This window comes from Oncorhynchus nerka, linkage group LG8, assembly GCF_034236695.1.
Source record: "Oncorhynchus nerka isolate Pitt River linkage group LG8, Oner_Uvic_2.0, whole genome shotgun sequence".
Lineage (NCBI taxonomy): Eukaryota > Metazoa > Chordata > Actinopteri > Salmoniformes > Salmonidae > Oncorhynchus > Oncorhynchus nerka.
Window position 1 is genome coordinate 5,777,645 of NC_088403.1, and position 12,500 is coordinate 5,790,144.

At 46.8% G+C, this 12,500-nt stretch overlaps 1 protein-coding gene across 1 annotated transcript in view; it reads left to right on the forward strand.

Moving 5' to 3' along the window:
- LOC135573022 (nuclear protein MDM1-like) overlaps positions 1 to 4,036 on the forward strand; it is an 88,224-nt gene extending 84,188 nt beyond the window's left edge. The window contains 1 exon segment of the mRNA XM_065022077.1: positions 3,963 to 4,036. Coding sequence (XP_064878149.1) covers positions 3,963 to 4,036 — 74 coding nt within the window.
- The last annotated feature ends 8,464 nt before the right edge of the window (positions 4,037 to 12,500 follow it).

Here is a 12,500-nt window from a genome sequence, read left to right on the forward strand (position 1 = left end):
ATGCACTTGAGTGAGGACCCAAAAGAGTCCTTTAATGTAAACACAGGGAAGACATAGATCCTCTTCAGATGTAGATAATGGAAAAATAGACAACCCGCAGAGAGGGCGACAAATGAAACAAAAAGTCCTTCTGATAATTACAAAAGAGCCCCTTCTTAGCAGCAGAGAAGAATAGCTGGGTTAGCGGCGACAGGCTGCAGGTATCTCTGGGTAGGCACGGGTCGTAGAGGAACAGTGGTACCTGATCTCACGTAGCATCAGATGAACTGGTCACAGTATAAGCGATAGAACTGATTGGCCAGTGCCAGAGTGCGCGCCAGGCGAATTCCGACAGAGGCAGGCCCCGGAGACCAGGTGAAGCCAAGCAAACTGTCAGTGGCTATTCATATAGAAAAACTCAGCGAGAAATCGGCAAAAGCGGGCAATGAGAGACACAGATCCTAATCAGAGGGAAAAGGGAACAGGTGGGAAAAGGGTGAACGAGGTAGTTAGGAGGAGATGAGGAACAGCTGGAGGAGGAGAGAGAGAAGGTAACCTAATGCGACCAGCAGAGGGAGACAGAGTGAAGAGAAAGAATGCAAGACATAATATGACAAGACATGACAGTACCCCCACGCTGCCGAGAGCCCCTGGCGCTCGAGAGTGAAACCTGGCGGCAACGGGAGGAAATCATCGATCAGCGAAGCGGTCCAGCACGCCCCGAGAGGGAACCCAACTCACTCCCTCAGGACCGTGCCCCTCCCAATCCACTAGAACTGAAGCCACGGCCCCGAGGACTATGTCCAAAATCTTACGGACCCTAGATAGGTGCGCCCTCACAAGGATGGGGGACGAGCGAAGCGCCGAAGAACGAGCTTAACACAGGAGACATGGAAGACCGGGTGGACGCGAAAATATCGCGAAAGAAGTCGCACTGCGACAGGATTAATGATCTGAGAAATACGAACGGACCAGTGAGCCAGCGAGGTCAGCTTGCTGGCTTGTCTGAGGAGGTTACAGTGGAGAGCCATACTCGGCCGCGACAATATCTAGGGCTCTTAGTTCTACGCTTATTAGCGGCTCACAGTCTGCGCCCTATAACGGCAAAGGTACAGACCTGACCCCTTCCAGGTGCGCACACAACGTTGGACAAAAGCCTGATGAGGGAACGAGGACTTCGGCGAAATGGAGACGAGAACAGCGGAGGTTGGTACCCGAGGCTACTCTGAAAAGGAGATAGCCCGGTCGAGACGAAGGAAGCGAGTTGTGGGCGTGTTCTGCCCAGGGGAGCTGTTCCCGGCCAAGACGCAGGGTTACGAAAAGAAAGACTAGGTAAGATGCACTCCACAGTCTGGATTGGCCCGTTCGGCTTGACCGTTAGACTGAGGGTGGAAGCGACGAGAGACTGACGGAAGCCCCAATCAAACGGCAAAATTTCCTCAAAATTGAGATGTGAATACGAATTTGTCCGAAACGACGTCTGACGGAAGGCCATGAATCTGGAAAACATTCTCGAGGATGATTTGTGCCGTTTCTTTAGCAGAAGGGAGCTGCGAGGGGAATAAAATGAGCGCTCTTAGAGAACCTTATCGACAACCGTAAGAATAACTGTCTTCCCCGCTGACGAGCAGTCCGGTGATAAATCTAAAGCGTGTGAGACCACTTGATCGAGAATGAGAAGCGGTCACGAGAACAGCCGGCAGAGGATTCCAGAGACTTAATCTAGCATGAAACCGAGCAAGCAGCCACCAAGCGACGCGTGTCACGTTCCCGAGTGAGCCGCCAGCGCTGGCGAAATGGGAAACGAGCGTGCCCGAACGCCGGGAGGCCGGCCCCTAACAGTAGGCCCACGAGAAGCGGCCGAGCAGTGAGAAACGGGAAACGAGAGGATTCCACAAGGCAGCGCGACGACGAGTGTGGTGAGTGCTTCCGCTTGCCGCCTCTCAATTCCCCGAACCAGTCAACCCGACAACACGCCCCTAAGGAAGAATCCCCTCGGGATCGGTAGAAGCCACAGAAGAACAAAGACGGATAAGGCATCAGGCTTGCGTTCTTGCTACCCGGAGGTAAGAAATCACGAACTCAAACGAAATAAAAACAGAGCCCAACGAGCCTGACGCGCATTAAGTCGTTTGGCAGAACGGATGTATTCAAGGTTCCTATGGTCAGTCCAAACGACAAAAGGAACGGTCGCCCCCTCCAACCACTGTCGCCATTCGCCTGGGGCTGGCGGGATGGCGAGCAGTTCGCGGTTTCCCGCATCATAGTTACGTTCCGACGGGGCGACAGGCGATGAGAAAAATACGCGTTAAGGGTGGACCTTGTCGTCAGAGAGGGAGCGCTGAGAAAGAATGGCTCCCACGCCCCGCCTCTGACGCGTCAACCTCGACAACGAACTGTCTAGAGATGTCAGGTGTAACAAGGATAGGGTGCGGATGTAAAACATTCTTGAGAAGATCAAAGCTCCCCCACGGAAACGACCACTTAAAGCACGTCTTGACAGAAGTAAGGGCTGTGAGGGAGCTGCCACCCCACCGAAATCACGGATGAAACGACGATAGAAATTGCCAAGCCGAGAAAGCGCTGCAGCTCGACGCGTGATTTAGGAACGGGCCAATCAATGACAGCTTGGACCTTAGCGGGATCCATTTTAATGCCTTCAGCGAAATAACAGAACCGAAAATGTGACGGAGGAGGCATGGGAAAAGTGCACTTCTCAGCCTTCACATAAAGACAATTCTCTAAAGGCGCTGGAGGACGCGTCGAACGTGCTGAAATATGAATCTGGAGTGACGGTGAAAATCAGGATATCGTCAATGTAAACGAAACAAAGATGTTCAGCATGTCTCTCAGGACGTCATTTACTAATGCCTGAAAGACAGCTGGAGCGTTTACGAGGCCGAAAGGAAGAACCCGGTATTCAAAGTGCCCTAACGGAGTGTTAAACACCAGATTTTCCACTCGTCCCCCTCTCCCTGATGCGCACGAGATGGTAAGCGTTACGAAGGTCCAACTTAGTGAAAAACCCTGGCTCCCTGCAGGATCTCGAAGGCTGAAGACATAAGAGGAAGCGGATAACGCATTCTTAACTGTTATGTCATTCAGCCCTCGACAATCTATGCAGGGGGCGCGACCCGCTCCTTCTTCTGAACAAAAAACCCCAGCTCCGGCGGAAGAGGAGGAGGGGACTATGGTACCGGCGTCGAGAGCTACAGACAAATAATCTTCGAGAGCCTTACGTTCGGGAGCCGACAGAGAGTATAGTCTACCCGGGGGGAGTGGTTCCCGGAAGGAGATCAATACTACAATCATACGACCGGTGCGGAGGAAGAGAGGTGGCCCTGGACCGACTGAACACCGTGCGCAGATCGTGATACTCCTCCGCACCCCGTCAAATCACCAGGCTCCTCCTGTGAAGAAGAGACAGAGGAAACAGGAGGGATAGCAGACATTAAACATTTCACATGACAAGAGACGCTCCAGGAGAGGATAGAATTACTAGACCAATTAATAGAAGGATTATGACGAACTAGCCAGGGATGGCCCAAAACAACAGGTGTAAAAGGTGAACGAAAAATTAAAAAGAAATGGTTTCGCTATGATTACCAGAGACAGTGAGGGTTAAAGGTAGCGTTTCACGCTGAATCCTGGGGAGAGAACTACCATCCAAAGCGAACAAGGCCGTGGGATCCCTTAACTGTCTGAGAGGAATGTCATGTTCCCGAGCCCAGGTCTCGTCCATAAAACAGCCCTCCGCCCCAGAGTCTATCAAGGCACTGCAGGAAGCTGACGAACCGGTCCAGCGGAGATGGACCAAAAAGGTAGTGCAGGATCTTGAAGGAGAGACCAGAGTTGTAGCGCTCACCAGTAGCCCTCCTCTTACTGATGAGCTCTGGCTTTTACTGGGCATGAAGTGACAAAATGACCAGCGGAACCGCAATAGAGACAGAGGCGGTTGGTGATTCTCCGTTCCTTCTCCTTAGCCGAGATGCGGATACCCCCCAGCTGCATAGGCTCAGAACCCGAGCCGGCGGAGGAAGATGGTAGTGATGCGTAGAGGGGGGCAACGGAGAACGCGAGCTCCTTTCCATGAGCTCGGCGACGAAGATCAAACCGTCGCTCTATGCGAATAGCGAGTTCAATCAAGGAATCCACGCTGGAAGGAACCTCCCGGGAGAAAATCTCATCCTTAACCTCCGCGCGGAGACCCTCCAGAAAACGAGCGAGCAAAGCCGGCTCTTTCCAGTCACTGGAGGCAGCAAGAGTGCGAAACTCAATAGAGTAATCTGTTATGGATCGATTACCTTGACATAGGGAAGACAGGACCCTGGAAGCTTCCTCCCCAAAAACAGAACGGTCAAAAACCCGTATCATCTCCTCCTTAAAGTCCTGATACTGGTTAGTACACTCAGCCCTCGCCTCCCAGATTGCCGTGCCCCACTCACGAGCCCGTCCAGTAAGGAGAGATATGATATGACGAGGCGATACGAGCTGTGCTCCTGGAGTAAGTGTTGGGCTGAGAGAAAACACAACATCACACTGAGTGAGGAACGAGCGGCATTCAGTAGGCTCCCAGAGTAACACGGCGGGTTATTGATTCTGGGCCCGGAGATTCGGAAGCCCTGGAAGTGGCCGTGGATCGAGGCGGAGATGGTGAATCTGTCTTGTGAGGTCGGAGACTTGGGCGGCCAGGGTCTCAACGGCATGTCGAGCAGCAGACAATTCCTCCTCGTGTCTGCCTAGCATCGCTCCCTGGATCTCGACGGCTGAGTGGAAAGGATTCGGAGTCGCTGGGTCCATCGTTGGTCAGATTCTTCTGTTATGCACTTGAGTGAGGACCCAAAAGCGGTTTAACAAAAACAGAGTCCTTTAATGTAAACACAGGGAAGACATAGATCCTCTTCAGATGTAGATAATGGAAAATAGACAACCCGCAGAGAGGGCGACAAATGAAACAAAAGTCCTTCTGATAATTACAAAAGAGCCCCTTCTTAGCAGCAGAGAAGAATAGCTGGGTTAAGCGCGACAGGCTGCAGGTATCTCTGGGTAGGCACGGGTCGTAGAGGAACAGTGGTACCTGATCTCACGTAGCATCAGATGAACTGGTCACAGTACAAACGATAAGACAGTTAGCTGAGTACAGGATGCACTTGCCAGGCAGATTCCGACAGGACGGGACGGGACCAGGGTGAAGCAAACGAGACGATAGTTTGTTTCTGGCATGAGAAACTCAAACGAGAATCTGACAAAGAAGGAAGCAGGAACAGAGAGAGAAATAGAGACCTAATCAGAGGGAAAAAGGGAACAGGTGGGAAAAGGGTGAACGCGTAGTTAGAGGAGATGGGGGAACAGCTGGAGGAGGAGAGAAAGAGAAGGTAACCTAATACGACCAGCAGAGGGAGACAGAGTGAAGAGAAAGAACAGGAACAAGACATAATATGACAAGACATGACAACACCAACTCAGCCCAGGTCATCTCCTAGATATCACACCAACTAAGCCCAGGTTTACTCCTATATATCACACCAACTCAGCCCAGGTCACCTCCTATATATCACACCAACTCAGCCCAGGTCACCTCCTATATATCACACCAACTCAGCCCAGGTTACCTCCTATATATCACACCAACGCAGCCCAGGTCACCTCCTATATATCACACCAACTCAGCCCAGGTTACCTCCTACATATCACACCAATTCAGCCCAGGTCACCTCCTAAATATCACACCAACTCAGCCCAGGTCACCTTCTATATATCACACCAAGTCAGCCCAGGTCACCTACTAGATATCACACCAACTCAGCCATGGTTACCTCCTATATATCACACCAACTCAGCCCAGGTCACCTCCTATATATCACACCAACTCAGCCCAGGTTACCTCCTATATATCACACCAACTCAGCCCAGGTCATCTCCTAGATATCACACCAACTCAGCCCAGGTTTACTCCTATATATCACACCAACTCAGCCCAGGTCACCTCCTATATATCACACCAAGTCAGCCCAGGTCACCTCCTAGATATCACACCAACTCAGCCCAGGTCACCTCCTAGATATCACACCAACTCAGCCATGGTTACCTCCTATATATCACACCAACTCAGCCCAGGTCACCTCCTATATATCACACTAACTCAGTCCAGGTAACCTCCTATATATCACACCAACTCAGCCCAGGTCACCTCCTATATATCACACCAACTCAGCCCAGGTTACCTCCTATATATCACACCAACTCAGCCCAGGTTACCTCCTATATATCACACCAACGCAGCCCAGGTCACCTCCTATATATCACACCAACTCAGCCCAGGTTACCTCCTATATATCACACCAACTCAGCCATGGTCACCTCCTATATATCACACCAACTCAGCCCAGGTTATCTCCTACATATCACACCAACTCAGCCCAGGTTTACTCCTATATATCACACCAACTAAGCCCGGGTTACCTCCTATATATCACACCAACTCAGCCCAGGTCACCTCCTATATATCACACCAACTCAGCCCAGTTTACCTCCTATATATCACACCAACTCAGCCCAGGATACCTCCTATATATCACACCAACTCAGCCCAGGTCACCTCCTATATATCACACCAACTCAGCCCAGGTCACCTCCTATATATCACACCAACTCTGCCCAGGTCACCTCCTATATATCACACCAACTCAGCCCAGGTTTACTCCTATATATCACACCAACTCAGCCCAGGTCACCTCCTATATATCACACCAAGTCAGCCCAGATCACCTCCTAGATATCACACCAACTCAGCCCAGGATACCTCCTATATATCACACCAACTCAGCCCAGGTCACCTCCTATATATCACACCGACTCAGCCCAGGTTACCTCCTATATATCACACCAACTTAGCCCAGTTTACCTCCTATATATCACACCAACTCAGCCCAGGATACCTCCTATATATCACACCGACTCAGCCCAGGTCACCTCCTATATATCACACCGACTCAGCCCAGGTTACCTCCTATATATCACACCAACTTAGCCCAGGTTTACTCCTATATATCACACCGATTCAGCCCAGGTCACCTCCTATATATGACACCGACTCAGTCCAGGTCACCTCCTATATATCACACCAACTCAGCCCAGGTCACCTCCTATATATCACACCAACTCAGCCCAGGTCACCTCCTATATATCACACCGACTCAGCCCAGGTTACCTCCTATATATCACACCAACTTAGCCCAGGTTTACTCCTATATATCACACCGACTCAGCCCAGGTCACCTCCTATATATCACACGATTCAGCCCAGGTCACCTCCTATATATCACACCAACTCAGCCCAGGTCACCTCCTATATATCACACCAACTCAGCCCAGGTTACCTCCTATATATGACACCGACTCAGTCCAGGTCACCTCCTATATATCACACCAACTCAGCCCAGGTCACCTCCTATATATCACACCAACTCAGCCCAGGTCACCTGCTATATATCACACCAACTCAGCCCAGGTCACCTGCTATATATCACACCAACTCAGCCCAGGTCACCTCCTATATATCACACCAACTCAGCCCAGGTCACCTGCTATATATCACATCAACTCAGCTCAGGTGACCTCCTATATATCACACCAACTCAGCCCAGGTTACCTCCTATATATCATACCAACTCAGCCCAGGTTACCTCCTATATATCACACCAATCCAGAAATGGTTCATTGGATCAGTCTAAAACTTTGCAAATACAGTGCTGCCATCTAGTGGTCACATTCTAAATTGTGACGGGGCTGGAATAATACATTATGGTCTTTCTATTGCAATTCAAAGATGATGGTACAACAAAAAAATACAAAAAAGTTGTTTTTTTCTTTGTATTATATTTTACCAGATCTAATGTGTTGTATTCGCCTACATTCCTTTCACATTTTCACAAACTTCAAAGTGTTTTCTTTCAAACGGTATGAAGAATATGCATATCCTCGCTTTAAGTCCTGAGCTACAGGCAGTTAGATTTGGGTCATTTTAGGTAAAAATTGTTTTAAAAAGTTGTTTTCATGCGTATCTGTACTTTACTTTACTATTTATATTTTTGACAACATTTACCTTTAATTCACTACGTTCCTAAAGAAAATAATGTACTTTTTACTCTATACATTTTCGTCATATCATTTTGAATGCTTAGCGGGACAGGAAAATGGTCCAATTCACGTACTTATCATGCAGTACATTACATTATATACCATAGATAACATACAGTACATCCCATTATATACCATAGATAACATACAGTACATTATATACCATAGATAGCATACAGTACATTACATTATATACCATAGATAATATACCGTACATTACATTATATACCATAGATAACATACAGTACATTACATTATATACCATAGATAACATACAGTATATTACATTATATACCATAGATAACATACAGTACATCCCATTATATACCATAGATAACATACAGTACATTATATACCATAGATAACATACATTACATTCTATACCATAGATAACATACAGTACATCCCATTATATACCATAGATAACATACATTACATTATATACCATAGATAACATACAGTACATTATAAACCATAGATAACATACAGTACATCCCATTATATACCATAGATAACATACAGTACATTACATTATATAACAGATCATTATATAACATAGATAATATTGCATTACATTGCAGTACATTACATTATATAACATGTGTAACATAATGTCAGAGCATTTATCATTTTAAATAAAATTTTCTAAAATTTTCCCATTTTCCATTTTTTCCATTTCAGTCATTTATCAGACACTCTTATCCAGAGAGACTTACATCAGTGCATTCATATGAAGATAGCTAGGTGACAAAACAACCAATCACAATCGTAGCAAGTTTATTTTCCCTCTACAAAGTAGCCAGCGGGAGTAGGAAAAGACAAGTGCATTAGCTGAGAAGACAAATTGTCATACGCCTAATCACCAACTTCCGACAACAGTATCTATACTCTTAGAAAAAAGGGTTATTTTGAACCCTTTGAGTTCCATGTAGAACCCTTTATACAGAGGGTTCTACATGGAACTCAAAATGGTTCTACCTGCGACCAGAAACGGTTCTTCGAAGGGTTTCTCCACGAGGCCAGCCGGAACACCTTGTTAGGTTCTAGATACCAACCTTTATTTCCTCATGTCACTCAACAAACTGACTCACTCCGCTCCCCCACCCCCATTGTGGCCCTTCCAAAAAATCCCTTAAAAGTGACCTGATCAGAGGTAGCTGAGGGGGGGGGGGGGGTTATTGAGGAAGAGTCACCCATTTAGGAGCAGAACATCTCTGATTTAAAGGAAACCTACCGAGAAGAGGAACCCACAAACCCCAAAACCTCTGTAACCTCTAACCATTATCATTGTCTCCAGCAGACTCTGCTGCTGCACAGCTCTCTGTCTCACATATAAATAAACCCCAGAGAGACACCAGGCCACCATTACTGACTCACATTGACACTCCATCTACAGACAGGTGCAGTCAACAGAGACTCCACAGCTTAACTCTAAAAGGACTCTCAAAGACTCTCAAGACTCTCAAAGAATTTCTCAAAGACTTCTCAAGGACATAGTTTGATATATTTTGTGAGGCTTTTGTTCTGTGAATTGAAAGAACGTGAGCAACTGTAACCAGGATAATAATATGAATTCAGCCCTGGATCTTGTGGTGGTAGTATGGTTGGGATTCTGCTCTGTAGTGGTTCTGGGACGCCCCCACCACTCTGGCTCTGACCTTGGGTCCAGATTCGTGTCCGAAAACATGGAGAAGGACATCGAAGCCCTGGAAGGCCCTTTGGTGAGTTACAATAGAAAGCCTTAAACCTGTTTAAACTGATTTCTCTGGTCTGTGGTCATGGATGTGTCCCAAACAGCACCCTATTCAGTATATAGTGCACTACTTTGGCCATATACCACAACCCCTGAGGTGCCTTCTTGCTTTTACAAAGAGGTTACCAATGTAAATAGAATCGTAAATAGGTTTTTTGTGTTATGGGGTCTGATATACCATAGCTTTCAGCCAATCAGCATTCAGGGCACGACCCACCCGGTTCATAATATCTTATAATGCCTAATGCATGTGGTACTATGACAGTCCTGTCCTGTACTACTGAGAGGTTCCCTTCTCCTGGCCTTCATCACATGACCAACAAGAAACTTACAGTCAATTTACAGACGTCTCACTTCTTCATCTGGGTCTCAAAGTGCCAAGTGTTCAAAGCCCCCCAAGGGTTTAGATGTGGGCTATGATGTCCTCAGTTACAGTAGCCTAGTTCCCACCATCAGAGAGAACCATAGACTACTGTGAGGTTGCCTAATAGGGGGAGGAGATTGAAAGGTGGCCTGAGTAACATCATTTGATTATGAAAAAGCAAAAGCAGCCAATTAAAGGGATGTATTAATCTAAATGTACACATTTGGAAAAAGACAAGATCTATATGATACGTTGTTCTGAAAACACTGCTTGAGTCTGTGTGCTAAATGTCAAACGTACTCATTTTATTCAGTATCTGCTGGACCACAACTTGGTCAGCCAACCTGTCTTCCTAGAGCTCATGAGAGAGCTTGATGGCAAGTTTAAGGTAAATATCTATTTTTTTTGGATTTTTTTCAGTTTTTCAATAAATGTTACTGAACTCAAAAAGTTCTGTACATAGTTGTATTTTTCTGTTTTAAAGCCAACATTATTTGTAGATTCAACCTGCTAGTCCTGCTGTTGTATATTCTACCTGTTGGCCCTACGATTATAGATTCAACCTGCTAGCCCTGCTATTGTAGATTCTACCTGCTGGCCCTGCAATTATAGATTCAACCTGCTGGCCCTGCTATTGCAGATTCAACCTGAAAGCCCTAGAATTATAGATTCAACCTGCTGGCCCTGCTATTGTAGATTCTACCTGCTGGCCCTACGATTATAGATTCAACCTGTTAGCCCTGCTATTGTATATTGTACCTGCTGGCCCTACGATTATAGATTCAACCTGCTAGCCCTGCTATTGTAGATTCTACCTGCTGGCCCTGCTATTGTAGATTCTACCTGCTGGCCCTGCTATTGTAGATTCACCCTGCTGGCCCTGTCAACTTGCTGTCACATGTACTGAGGACGTACTCAATCTTAATGTGTGTGCCTTTTTCTCTCTCTCTCTCTCTCTCTCTCTCTCGCTCTGTCTCTTTCGCTGTCTCTCTCTCTCTCTCTCTCTCCCCCCTCTCTCTCTCCTCTCCCCTTTTGTGGTCTTCTCTCCATTAGAAGCATGAACAGTGGCTGCTCCTGAACGCCACTCTGGATGTCTACCTAAACATCTTCTCCAACATGCTGAAGGAGAACCATCCAGAGGAAGTCAAGCAGGGCCTCAGCAGACTCCAGCGGGAAGGTGGAGGATCTGAAGAGGAGGTACTACCAGGACAGACTGAAGATGAAGATACAGGATCTGGTGGACATTAAGGTCAAAAGACTAAACGAAGTTATTCACTAATTCTGTTTACATCCCAAATGGCATCCTATTCCCTATATAGTGCACTACTTTTAACCAGAGCCCTATAGGCAGTGCACTATATAGGGAATGTGGTACCATTTGGGATGAGTCCGTATGAAAAAAAGAATTGTGTGTGTGATAGACAGAGAGAGTGAGAGAGAGTGAGAGAGAGTGAGTGAGTAAATGTGTGCTTGTGTGTCGTTTTTTAACAGTCCATTGTTGTCTGAATACCATCCTCCAAGAGTGGACACTCCACTGGTCAGGTCAAGATGATGACATCTCTCTAAATGTATGTTGTGACTTCTGTTTAGACCAACGATGCTGTTGTCCAGAGGAAGGCTGTGAACGAGTTCAAAGAGGTCTACCAGAGAGCTTCCCAGCTGGGGACCATTCTCCATCCGAGAGACGAGAAGGTCACACAGAACTGAGACCAGACAGAACCACCAACTGACTGACTGAAGACAGAGGAGACTACATACTGTAATACATTAGGAAGACAGAGGAGACTACAGACTGTAATACATTAGGAAGACAGAGGAGACTACAGACTGTAATACATTAGGAAGACAGAGGAGACTACAGACTGTAATACATTAGGAAGACAGAGGAGACTACAGACTGTAATACATTAGGAAGACAGAGGAGACTACAGACTGTAATACATTAGGAAGACAGAGGAGACTACAGACTGTAATACATTAGGAAGACAGAGGAGACTACAGACTGTAATACATTAGGAAGACAGAGGAGACTACAGACTGTGATACATTAGGAAGACAGAGGAGACTACAGACTGTAATACATTAGGAAGACAGAGGAGACTACAGACTGTAATACATTAGGAAGACAGAGGAGACTACAGACTGTAATACATTAGGAAAGTGTGATGTCATTTCACTGCCAGTATCCACTTCAAGCGCAGAACCTGCAGAAATAAAAACTCAACCGAGCTCCTTTTAAAAGGCATAACAGTCACTTTCCCAACG